Source organism: Heliangelus exortis, chromosome 2 (genome assembly GCF_036169615.1).
Source record: "Heliangelus exortis chromosome 2, bHelExo1.hap1, whole genome shotgun sequence".
Taxonomy (NCBI): Eukaryota; Metazoa; Chordata; class Aves; order Apodiformes; family Trochilidae; genus Heliangelus; species Heliangelus exortis.
This window is the reverse complement of record NC_092423.1, coordinates 14,060,020-14,073,619: the sequence shown is the minus strand read 5'-3', so window position 1 is coordinate 14,073,619 and position 13,600 is coordinate 14,060,020. Positions and strand designations below refer to the sequence as shown.

The 13,600-nt window shown below is 35.2% G+C and overlaps 1 protein-coding gene across 9 annotated transcripts in view; it reads left to right on the top strand.

The window, feature by feature from the left end:
* Window positions 1–13,600, top strand: part of CREM (cAMP responsive element modulator) — a 30,408-nt gene that overhangs the window by 8,028 nt on the left and 8,780 nt on the right. For 6 of the 9 annotated variants that reach the window (XM_071734805.1, XM_071734802.1, XM_071734800.1 and 3 more), the window contains exons 3-6: window positions 3,047–3,193; window positions 6,474–6,565; window positions 6,701–6,846; window positions 11,321–11,509. In XM_071734805.1, coding sequence (XP_071590906.1) covers window positions 3,047–3,193; window positions 6,474–6,565; window positions 6,701–6,846; window positions 11,321–11,509 — 574 coding nt within the window. The remainder of the gene's footprint in view (window positions 1–3,046; window positions 3,194–6,473; window positions 6,566–6,700; window positions 6,847–11,320; window positions 11,510–13,600) is intronic. The other 3 variants (XM_071734808.1, XM_071734807.1, XM_071734811.1) reach the window with 2 other exon arrangements.

Below are 13,600 nucleotides of genomic sequence, written 5' to 3'. Positions count from 1 at the left end.
ATGCAGCCTCAGTTGTACTCTGTAGGGAGAAGTTACCTGACCTTGGGTGAAGAGCATGTGTACATTCACAGTATAACTTGCTCAGATGGAAATGAACCTTGGATTCAGATAACTGATGAGTAACCTCTTTCTCTGCAAAAATGTATGTCTTAGTATGAAGAAGTTCATGGTCTTTTTTTTTTTTTTTTGTGGCTACTTTTCTCTCCCCACTTGGAAGAGAGAACATCTACTCCAAACAAATTCCATTTGGGTCCATACTGCTATGACAGAATGCATGGTTGATAGTTGTTGAAGCAATTTTACTTGACTGTTGAATACCTATGAGGATCAAACCCAAGAGGACATTACAGTATCATTGCCAGGGACACAACCCTTACACTGTTTACCAGGTGTTTAATAAATTAAATTTCCTCTCACCCCTTCCTGAGTTGCATCTGTGAATTTTTTAAGTCGTAGTGCCCGACAGCCTTTGGAGTAATGATGTTGAGGGTACAATTGCTTATCACTGATGTAAGAAAGTAATTTTTTTGTTAAGTCTGTTGCAGTCAGCATTTATGCAAAATAGCATCAAAAGGTTATTGTGGTTAACATGGGAATATTCAATTGGAAAGCAAGGCAAAGGGAAAATGTGAATTGAAATGCGTTTAATAATTTCTACTATTTATAGAAGAGATGCAGAATATGAAGTTGGAAAAATTTTTCTCACTTTATAGAAAACAAACATTTTAAAGTTCAGATATTTGTGGAAACCCAACAAAGAGTGATCAAATGAAAGTGAGCTATTTAAAATAGATAAAAATGAACAAGTAACTTTAGGCTTGATCCAGTTTCAAAATACTGCTATTTCCTCTTCCCGTAACACTACTCCTCCATTTAATCTCTTATTTTGAATTATCGGAGACAAAACAGTTTCTCCTGTGATATTGTAAACTTTAATATGTTTAAGAGTGTTAACTGAGTGGTTTTTCTTTTGCCCTTGTGTGGAACACTCATCGAGGAGCTTTAAATGAATGTGGTGTTTCTTAATCTTGAGTACTGGGTTACTTCCTGATCATATGTGCTTAATCCATTGTGTACTGAAAACAAACTCATAAACTGTTCACCTCCTACTGTTTTGTGAGTGTTGTACTAAAAGTTTTTTCAGATACACAGAGTATTATATCAGATTGAAGCTCTCACAAAGGTAGCAGTAAATTGAGAGGTATGGTCAAATTGCTTTTGTATTGTAAACATTTCATCTGCCCTATGCTTTCCTTGAAGCTTGGGTTTAGGGTGGTACCAACTTTGACACAAAATCCCTCATACTTTTCAGATCTTTGTGACTTTCTAAATCTCAATCTCAAATAGCTATTTCTAGCTGCTTATGAAAAACTTCTGGTAATATTACTATTTGTTCTATAGATTGAGAAGAAGTTTTGTGTATTCTATTTACATGCTGCCATTTAATGCCATTTAAGGAATTATTCCACTTTGGGGTTAGGAGTGCCCTCAATTGTTCTATTTCCTGAAACGTGGTTCAGTTTCCTATACCAATTATATAATTACATAGTGAATCTTGACAAGATCCTGCCTGTTTCCTAGAAGCATTGTTTCTTTAAGACAGTTTGAGCCAACAGCTGGTCTTTTTGATAGCAGTGCATCTTCATTGTACTTGAAATTTTTCTCTTGCCTTAAGAAAGGAATATTTCCCAGACAAACAATGGCTTGTGGATCAGGAAAGAAAGCTTCTTTAATAATTGGAATTCAAAAAACCTTTGCTGTGCATACAGATAATTACAAAACTTTCTTTACCTTTTTTTTTTTTTTTTTTTTTTTTTTAAATATACTCAACATTGTTTTTCTTCTCTGGTATCTTTTTTTAAACCTTTACTGCTTACACCAGGTACCCCTTGGGCCTGAGAACCAAGCTAGGAAGGGAATAACACCAGAATTTTATATATGAGCTTAGGTTTGTTCTTGTATACACAGAATACAGAAATAAGATTTTTTCAATGCATCTTGCTTTGTGACATATATCTCTTCTTAGCATATGATTTATGTTTGTCATTCACTTCCTTTTCTGAGTTTAGAGATGTTTCGTATCAAGTTTCACAGAACTTGATATTGATTCTAGAGTTTCCTCTTTGCTGCAGTATTTTTTTTTTCAATTAATAATAGCATAAATATTGGACTATTTCTTAGTTCATAGGTGTTTAGCTGTTTTTAATGTGCTAATCCTCAGTACTAATGGTGGAGAGCCAAGGGCTCAAGAAAGCTGTGTGTGCTCTAAAAATCTCATCAGAAAAAGAGATCAGATTATTCCTAGACAGGACTTTATTTGCTTTGCTAGGCTTCAAGAAGATACAGCTGTTCTTTATTTTTGTTTTTGTATCAAAGCACTGATACACTCCAACTGTTTTTCTTCATGTATAAACATATATATTAGGATTTATTAAACTGAAACAGTTTACAAATCCATCTATTGCTTTGTTTAACAGTTATTTGGTTTTGCTATGTGAAAAGTGCATGTCTCCAGACATCTATCTGAAAAATAAAATTCTTGTTTAGCAAATAAAAGAAAGCCAAAGCAGTCTGGATTTTTTTCTTTTTTTTTTCCTTACTAAGAACATTCTGCCCTTTATGGTTTTGCAGAACATATTGCTTCAGTTAATACTGATATCTTTAATTGCATTTCTTGAGGTTTTTCCTAACCTTAATTCTAGCAAAAGCAGATTTAATGTGGGAGAGCATAGGGTTTTGTTGGGCTTTTTTTATTGAAAAGAAAACTTGAACTCTCTGGAGAAAAAAAAAAATCCAGAAGAGAAAAAAAAGAGAAAGAGCCATTTGTATTTTGATAAGGAAACAGTTTTAAGAGTTTCTGTGCTCTTCAGAAAGATACACACAACTTTTGTTTGTGGAACTTGTTTATTTCTGTGTGTGATAATTACACACATTTAAACTATTTTAGGTATAGAATCAAAACTACTTTTTTTCAATATCACTTCTAAAATCATTTGCTGACATCTTAAGGCATGTTGCTTAAACATTATGATTGTAATTTTTGCAGGTTTCTGTAGCTGCATCAAGTGCTGGAAGAGGATCTCCAGCTGTAAATCTAGTGCAGTTGCCTTCTGTTCAAACTGTTCATGTCCAGGGTGTCATTCAAGCCACACAGCCCTCAGTCATTCAGTCACCACACATGCAAGCTGTTCAGGTCAGCTCTTTTATTATTTTGCTTTCATTAATATTTGGTGCCTCATGAGTCTTACCCCCAACCCCATCTTCAGTTTCTCTTCATTCGTACCAGTGCTGCAAGATTTAATCATATGATGCTTAAAACAAGGAGGGGGGGAAGGGAGATGGCAAACTGCCAGCCAGCAGCAACTCTATGAAATATTGTGTAGTGATTCTTTAATCTTCCTCTATATCCCTTAAGAAATTGTGTATCAGAACCTTGAGCTCACACACCTGTAAATTTGTGTAATAAATAATGTGGCCTTACTTTAGTATATCTAGAAGTTTTCTGGTTTGTTAAGTTCTCTGGGCATGTTTCTAATGACACTATGAATTCATAAATTTACAAGTATCTCATACTGTATTTTTAGAGAGCATCTGGTTGTAATGGCAGCAAACATATTGTAGTCAACTGATTCCTTGTTGCTTTTAGGAGGGCCCTGTTAGAGCATCTGGTATTGCCTTTTTTGAGTATGGATATGTGAAGACCAAAAATAAGGGCAGCCTCTAAAAAAACCCATATTTATTTGGCAAATCTTCACATATATAACGTTGCTGATGTTAGAAAACAGGGATCAGTGCAACATGCTTACAAGTTTTGAGAGGTTTGAAATAATGAAAAAGATTAGAGAGAATGAACTTGCAGTGTTCTGAAAATGGTTTGGCATGCCATTGGTATTTTTCTTGTAGCAAGGAATGCCTTTGCTCTGCTTTTCCTAAAATGTGATTGTGAAATGTCAACTGAATTGCTTTTGCAATTTGAATTGGTATCTCTGGTAAGATAGACTGTATACCAGTATTGTGTGAACTGGTTTACCTGCAGTCATCACAGTATGTTAGGAAAAAGACATGCTTGTCAGTCTTGAGAAGCCACCTTCAATGTTTGAGACATCTTAGTTGCTTTCAAGTATAATAAATAAAAATGTTTATGAAAATATTATTTATCTCAGAGATTACAGAAAAATAATAAAACCATGGCCAGATACTTCCTTTTAAGCAGTAGGCATAATTGATGGGAGCTGGTAAGGTTTTGAAATTCTAGATCACTATTGAAATAGATGCAGTAGATGTCAAGACGCTTAGGTTTGGTCAAACTTGAAGTCAAATCAGAGTATTCAAAATAAATATGTCAAAAATGTTATTTTAATTCTAAAATGGAAATTTAATTTCTGTCATTTAACAGGGTAAATTTTATCGGAGAAGCATATTACAGTCATGCTTAGCTTCTGTCACTGCTTTTCTTCAAGTCAGTCTAGTCAGGACATAACATGCCAAAGTAGAGGATGTGCTCCAAAGCTCAGGAGGAAGAATTTCTCTGGAATCTCTTGGCAGCTGTTTCTTTCAGAGAGTGGACTACTTGTATTGAGTAAATTCTGGCAGTTTTCCCTTTCCCAAATGAGTAGAGACAGGAAAGCTGTATCCTGATTAATATTGACCAGTTAGTTCCAGGGTTTTGCTTTGTTTTCTTTTGAGTGTGCTAATAGCTAATAAGTTGACTCTACAAGAAGGGCTTGAAGATGCTGTAAAAGACTTGACTACAGAGGTTGTTCAGCTCTTCTGTGATCCTCTTAAGTACTTTATCCTGCCACCTGGCATTTTCCCAGGATCATTTTGCTTTAACTCAATATCCTGTCTCTAGACAGTAAGGAATGCTGGGAAATGCTTGGGAAATGGTATTGGTTTACTGTGATTTTTATTTTTATTTATTTTAAAGTATGCAGAAGGTTGATGTTAAACCTTTCTCTCCAACACTTGCAGCCTTAAAACGTAAAAGTGTTAAATTACTTTCTTGTAATACTGTTGATTTGGGGATGAAAAAAAATGCTTATCTATATCATGTTCTTTACCTGTTATGTGACTATTGTTTTATTTGTGGGAAGGTTTGAAGTTTACTTGCTATTTGACTCCCTGCACTGTAGTATATGAGGGATTGACAGACTAACATGAACTTGAAGTTAAATTTATTCAAATGCAGAGCAGTGTAGTGAAGTTGAATTTTGAATGAGTTCTGGGAAAAAATTAGAATGTTTTCCATTGGTTAGCACTGTGAATGTTATTTTTTGCTATTAGAACAGGCTGAAATGCTAAATTGATTTGTCTTGGTGAAAATTAGAACTTAGGTAATTTCTTGAAGAAAATGTCTTCTTCCACATGAAAATTCTCAAAGCATCTTGTGATTTCCTTATCTGCCTCCCTAAGTGCAACTCTTCCTGACTTCTTCAGTCTTCACAAACTAGGGGTGCCTGTTGTCAGCCCTTAGTGGAATGGGAAGATTTAAAAGTTCTTGTTTTCCTGCTGCTTGGCCTGGAACAAATAGTTCAGGGGGTTTTCCCCCTTGGCAAATGAGAGTGCATTTTTGAGATACCATGCCCAGGCTCTCAGTTGTGTAATATTATCTTAATTTTGAGCCTTCTAGTCACTGGATTAACGTTTGTTCAGCATTAGCTTAGCACAGTGTTTAGTCTGAAACAGCACAGGTCTGGCTGAATGAATGATCAAAAAGATCATTTCCCCCACAAATATTCCAGACCAACAGTCCAAGTAACTAAACAATAAAATAGTATGTTTTACTTCCTCAGTAATCACTCAGTTCTGTGTAATGAGATGGTTGATGGTAAAGATGGTGATCCAGCTCCAGGCCTTAATGTTGGCTTGAGTAATTTTAAAAGAACCAGAATCCATGAAAATACTGTTAGTAAAAGTCTGAGAGAAAGTGACATTGTAGACTTGTCAGAGGTTTCCAAAACTCAGGCAGTGTTGCTAAGCAGTGTATATGTATTAATGTATACGTTTTGGTAAATGTAATAAATTTGTATATTCAAATACGCTTATTTTCTAAATATGTTTGGTATGTTTCTGAAGAGGCTTACTTATTGTATACTGTTATTTAAGGTTCATTATTGCAGTGTTCTGTATTTCAAATATTTAATTTCCTTTAAAAGCTAAATAAATTGTATAATTTTTAAAATTTAAATAAATTTTCTGTCTTCACTACTTTTTCAAGGTGTCATTCACAAAAAAGTAACTTGGATTATTTTGATTGTTTTCCTTTTCAAATGGAAGTTGTCATCTAAGTGGTTATGTGTTGCTAACATCATAATTTGTGATTTACTTCATAAAAAGAAGTGCAAGATCACATGATTAGTGATAAATTAGTGTATAAACATGGAAGGGATTTTTAAAAAAATAATCTTTTACTCTGTTGCTATCTGCTTTTTTAATGTTTAAAGTTATGAATTTCAGAAACTTTACTGTTACAGGTAGCATCAATTGCAGATGAATCTGCAGAATCAGAAGGGATAATTGATTCTCAAAAACGTAGGGAAATACTTTCAAGACGGCCTTCCTACAGGTAAGACCTTTTTTTTTTTGATTGTGCTGTTTTTTAAAGGCAACATAAATAGAACAAAACTGTCTGATAAAAGCTGACTTTGTTTTAGTGGATATAGAATTTCAAATATATCTCATAATTTCCATACTTTTCTAGAAAAATTCTGAATGAACTCTCATCAGATGTTCCTGCAGTACCAAAGATTGAAGAAGAAGATAAATCGGAAGATGAAGGATCACCTTCTGGAATTTCTCCAATGGTCATGCCAGCCAGCCTGTATCATGCTAACACAGGGCAATACAGTATGTTTACAAAGATACTATGTTATGTTCAGAGTAGAGGGTTTCTAAATAATTTCAATTTTTGCACTTAATATATCCTAATGTGGTCATTATAGACTTTTAGTCTATTTCTTGTAGTGTTTATTGGTTGTTACATTTAGTCCCTCTAGAATTCCAGTGCATTAAAAATGTGGAGGTGAGGCTTAGGTAAAATGAAAAATACTGTGATTTGATTATGTATTAATGCTATTCATTACACAAAATATCAATTAGTGATTTAGATTTTTTTTTTAAGTCTAACTAAGGCTGTAGTATGAAATTACTTCTTGATTTTGAATTTTCTTTCTTAAAACAGCTGTGTTTCTTCCCTTCTCTTTTCAAGTGTGAACCCTTTAGCTGCAGAATTAACCTAACCTGTGGTATCCATCATTTGATATTTCATCCAAAAACAACTTAATAATTAGATTCACAGTCCTGTTCTACAGATTTACTTTCTTTCAATTCCTACATTTATGTTAAAAATGTTGCATAACTCATTCCCCATGGCTTCTTTTGGCTTAATCGTATATCATTTAAACAACAGCTTTCTAATAACTTTTTTTCATTTATGTATTGGATAACACTTCTGGAGGTTTGGGGTTTTGATGGTTGGTTGGTTGGTTGGTTGTTTTTTCAGGTATAGACACACTGAAATGCAGCTATTTTTCCTTTGATATAATGACAGGAAAATTGTAAAAGAAATGTTATGGATTTTTTTTTTCCCTGAAAGAAGAGAGCAGAAGTCCATTGAAATATTGAAATGGCATATAAAAGAGGATAGAATGGCTCTCTAGCTGTGTTCTAGTCACCCTTAGATTTTTTCAGTTTACTTGCATAAGTTTTTGATTTATGCAAGTAAGGGAATTATTAACTCTGAGAAAGCAGAATTTCCTATCATCTACTCCTTCAGCATAGAAATAATTTTACTTGCTCTCCTAAGCTGATTTTGTTACCCTTTCTGTAAGGTATAGGTATAAATAAATGTCTGCTTCATGGTGTCCAGCATTGTAAGTGCTCTTTTCTGTGGATTTGTGATCATGCTAAATGACTTTACCTAGTACAGAATCTGTCAGATATCCTCAACTGAATGAAATTATTTTCTTTTATTTTTTTAACTATGTAGACTCTCCTGATCCTGGCTTAGAAACTTGAAAAATTTTGTCTTCCTGGAAATGAATTTGCTTACCGAGTTTATTAATTCATTAATTTGATACTGGGGTTTTTTAAGTCAAATTTTTTATGTTAAAGCATTGCACATCTTTTGCTGCTGTGAAATTTGTGTGTTCTCTCTTAATTCTCATTAGGAAAAATTATATCAAAATCTTTCTTAGGATGCTGGTCATTACCCTCAAAGTTATTGCTTGCCAGAACATTAGATTGCAAGTTGAATCCAAGTGTTAGCAAGGATGGTCTCATCCTTGATCTTGTAGTAGAGGGTGTCTTAATTTGGAATTTACTAAAGACAACTTGACTGTTGACTTCTAGTCTTGATACATACGAGGCATAGATCTGCAATATTTCTGAGCAGCTGTCCTGTTGGCTGCCTGTGATCCTCAAGAACTCCTGCCAATTAAAACTGGGAACACTGTGGGAATGCAGCATCTTCTGTTTCATTTCAGTCTGGATATGATGCAGAGGGTTGCTACATATATCTGCTTTATCTTTGTCTCCTGTCAATAACTCTTCTGTTTATCATTATTTTATCTGAGTACTCCTCTTTTCTTGGTCAGCGTTGGCTGTGTGGATTCTCTTGTGCAGGCATCCAGCAGTTTATGCATTAAACTTATACAGTGTCCATGGCAATGGAGAACTGGTCTTGCAGTGTCACTACAGCCATCTGCATTGTGCCCTGGTTTAGAACAGATACACTATGTTACTACTACTATTGTCTCTATTTTCTGTGGTGTTCTATCTATTCCTGCACAGAAAAGGCAGTTTAGCTGAAAAGATAATTTTTACTGGTGTCTGGATGTCTGGGATGACTATTTCTGGAAGAACTGGATAAGTAAATGTTTCTGACAAACAAATATATTTTTTTATTAGCAGCAGCAATTGCTCTTTGCTTTCTTTTCATGAGCCAAAATGGTACGTTGCCATGGTTTCCAAACATCCTCAGAGCTTCTTGTCTTTGGCTTATGGAAGCATAGAGGCTGACAGGCATGACCAGCTAGATAAAATGTCTTTCTCAGTTACCCCCATCAACATGGGTGTTATCTTCCTATAAGCAGAATTGATAGTTTTGTGTAATGCAGTGCCTTGTGTACAAGCCTTGTAGCCTGATCTGACTACACACCAATCTGTTGGCTGTAGTTCTGTCATGTTACTTATTGAATGCTGGGGAAAAAAATTATTTGCCTCACCTGTGGTAATGGTCTAATGGCTCAAGAGCTGTTTGTTTAGTTGTAGGATATGTATCAACTACTGTGTCATTCCCTGCCCCCTTTGCCAACTTGTGAATATCACGATGTTCTGTCTGAAACTATGCATGGGAAATGAAAATTACTAGGTTTTTTGTCATCTCTTTGTTGCTTGCTGTCTAGGACAGGTTTTTAATAGTTGGAGAATTAAGACATCTTTTGGGAAAGACCAACTTTAGTTTCTTTTCCCATTTTTGGAAGGGAAGGAAAGATCTGATTTTTTTGGATTAGAGCTGTTGATTATACTCAGAAAATGATATTAATATAAAATATTCAGTTCTAGCGAGGTCAGAAGATACCACTCACATCCACCTGTATTATGGGTACTTTCTGCTTGAGAGTCCAGACTAAAACAACATAGTAGGTAGTGGGTTTTTTTTTGGTTGGTTGTTTTTTTGGGAGGAGTCAGGGGGTGGTGTTTTTTTGTTTTTTTGGGTTTTTTTCCTACAATTCTTTATTTAGGAGTCTGTGTCCAGCACCCAGCTAGTTCCTACATTTTATGTTCCCTATTCTGAGGGTAGAACTGGAGGCCCATCCTGGACCCTGCTCCAGTATTGCACATAAGTCTCAGTGCTTCATTCAACATGAGAGGAGCTCCCCATTATCCCCTAAAGCTGATTAAGCTGCTGTGATATGGCTGTGTTTTGGTAGATAACTCTATTACACACTTTAAAAATCATCTGGGCTTCTCGTAGATAGTTACTGTTGTCTAATTGACTAATAACAGTTTACTAATCAGCTTTTAGTATTTCAGTGCTCTTTGAGGTGTAATTATCTGATGATGACCTTTCAAGGTCATAGAATCATAGAATGACATTTTGGAAGGGACTTCAGGGATTATCTGGTCCAACCTTTGAGGACAGAGATAACCTACTGTTGTCAAGACAGAACATTTGAAATCAACTATCTTCAAAGCTTACACGAGTGTCTAACAAATAAATCATGTACTCAGATAACCAAAACTGAACCTTCAAGGGTCTAATTAAATACTGTTAAACTGACTGTGAAAGCAGAGGAGCTGCCAATCCTGAATCTGTACTCACATGTGACATTTGTGCCATCTCGGATCACTTTAAATACACTGGCAATTATTGTAGGTTACATGACTTTGGAGGGACAAAGGAGTTTATTACCTCTTGGGATTTGGATTCTCATCTAAAAGTTTCAGGAGTATTTTAATTAAAAGAAACATGGATTTGATGGGTGGACCACTTGTTGGATAAAGATTTGCCTGGATGGTCACACTCAAAGAGTTGTGGTCAACAGCTCAATGTCTGAGTGGAGATTTAGGTTGGATATTAGGAAAAAATACCTTAGTGTGAGTGTGGTGAGACGGTGGACCAGGTTTGCCCAGGGAAGTTGTGTCTGCCCCCTCCTTGGAAGTGTTCAAGGCTGGGTTGGATGCAGCTTGGAGCAACTTGGTCTAGTGGGAGGTGTCCATGCATAGGGCAGGCAGGCTGGAACAAGGTGATCTTTTAAGGTCCCTTCCATCCCAAACTACTTTGTGCTTCTATCATATTTCTTCATTTAAGAAAGACACTGCCAATTTCATAAGGAATATACAACTAGTAACTTCTATAGGGAATTTGATTTTTGTCTAAATATTAAATTTTGGTGATCAACATGATATAATTTTTTCTAATGGGGAAAAAATACTTTTATTTTCATATTGTTGATTACATGGGGAAAACTTTGTTCTGTCTCTTTTTACCTAAGTATTGGACTTTGTACAGCTTTGTACGACTTGAAAAGCACTGTTGGGCTAGACTTTCTCTCCCACTAAGGAAAGGATTGTGAGTGTTATACACATAACATGTACTATAGAAAAGGCTTTATATTTGTGGAAATCAGTATTAACATTCTTTAAGTTTTACTATGTAATTGATCTTCAAGCAAAGAGAGGACAAAGTGTCCTATCAAATAAAATTTGATTTTTAAATTAATTCATTTTAAGTTCATTTTAAAATGGGAGATGTGTGTTTTAACATGTGCTTTATCTCTTTCTATTGCCTAACTTTCTTTTTTTTCTTTATGTTTAGTTACTATAACTCAAGGTGGTGCAATCCAGATTTCTAATCCAGCTTCTGATGGTGCCCATGGACTACAGGCATTAAGAATGACAAATTCAGGAACTCCTCAGCCAGGTGCTACCATCGTGCAATATGCAGGACAATCGCCTGATGGCACGCAACAATTTTTTGTTCCTGGAAGCCAAGTTGTTGTTCAAGGTGTGTTTTACTACTCTAGTAATGATTAGTTTTTACAGTAAAAAAAAATCTGGGTTTTTATTTTGTGTTGACATTTTTGCACTATTAAATATTTGTATGTAACAAGATGGAAGTCTTAGGATGAGACTCGGTTTCTTTGCTCAGTAAAGCAGCTACTTCTTTTGATTTAAAAAAAAGTTATGAGGAGCAAATAACATACAGAAACACTTTTTGCTTTGAATATTTGTCCAGACTTTGAGAGATATGTTTGGTTGCAGTAAAAGTGCTGTTACAGACGGAAATGAGATGCTGAGGCTGCATTTAATTTAATGCACTTAATTAATTTCATATGAAATTAATTTCACTGACTAATAAAAAACATCTGCTGAAGTTCTTTGGATCTGTTTAGGGCAGAATTTTCTTACAACTTCTGATTATTGTAGTTATTAGAAAAGAGCTCCTTTACTGAGGCTAGTATTCTCACAGAAGAACACTTTGAGGTGCTATAAAATGCACAGTGATTATTGAATTCTTGAACCTTACTGTAGTTTTGGGTTTGTTTGGTTTTTTTTTTCTACTGTTCCCAGCATTTTGGAAATGCTGAAGAAGACTGAGAAGCAATAGGTGTCTTGGCTTCTTATTGATAGTAGGGAAGGTAGGGTTGGGATTTGTGTTATACTGGTGAAAACCTTTGAAAACGATGAAGAGATTTCGGTATGGAGACACTAAATTGATGGCCATCATGAAGGATACAGAGAATTTCTTTTCCCTGTTCCCTGTTTCAGTGAAGTCCAGGTTGAGATGCCTTTTCTTTTTTTTCCTGATATGGGTGTTTGAAATAAGCTCTGTCTTTAAGTGGCTGTGACTCTCCCATTGCTTTGAAGCAAGCCTTGGATGTAAATAACACTAATAGGTTGTAGATAACTGAACTTGTTGAGACAATGATAAATAATTATACCCAATTTGAATCTTTCCATTGCTGCTGGTTCATTCTTTGTTGAAATATATTGTCTTTCCAAGACTTTTCAAAAGCATTTAAAGTAAGCTCTAAGATTTGAAAACCCTAAGCCAAAATGTTAGCTTTCTTCATGCAGAGTGCTGTCACAGCTTCCCTATTATGAACACACTTATAGCAAGGCCTTAAGACACAAATGTGGCTGTCCCCAAAACAAATCTCACTCTGCTAGTGCATGTTCACTGAGTATGGGTGGAGTATGTTCTCTATACACATGTGTACACTTGCTTAAATTAGAGGACTTACCTGTTTCTTCAGGTTGACTGCAGTATTTTTTTCCTTTGTGTGTATTGCTTTGATTATTCAAAACTTTGTTGGTGAAGGTGTGGAGCACAGAGAGAGTAGCTCCTCAGATTCTTCCTAAAACCTTCCCAGTCTGTGAAGAAGCATGAAACTTAATAGTTTTATCCAGCAGCATTTCAGTCCTTGGGAACTGCATTTGATTGCCCTTCTTTACAGATTCTTCATTACGGGGTTGTCTTCTGATGAGGCTGTCCTCTAACCTCCCTGTTCAGTCTCAGTGATGGGCTCCACTCTTTCATGGTATAGCCCGTAAGTGTCTTGCCTGTGATGAAAACTTTAAAAATGGATCCAGGGACAGTTGCTATATCTGCTCTATCTTGTTTCTGGAAGCTTCTGTCTACTTTTAATTAAATTGATTAATTTTCTGTTCATGCTCAAAGAAGTTGACTTCTTGAAATTCTCTTATTTCTGTGGCCCAGATAAAGTCCAGTGTTTAGGGATGCTTATAGCTATTGACATAGAAGAAAAATGCTACATAACATATACAGGAAAATATAAAGGGAATAGAAAGTGAGCATGAACCTGGAGATGATGAGAATATTAAAGGTTTCAAGTTATTATATATGCTAATGATACCGGAAAATCTTAAATCTTTAATTAAAAAAATAGTGTATAAAAAAAAACCTATGAAAGCACCTGACTATGTTTACAGCAATACAGATCTTTTTATAATAATAATTACATATCATCAAGAAACCTGAGTTATTCAGGATGGAGTGAAACAATGAAATAATTTGGATATACAAGTCTCTAATATGTTCTTGCTACAGGTCATCTTGCCTGTGTTAGGAAGT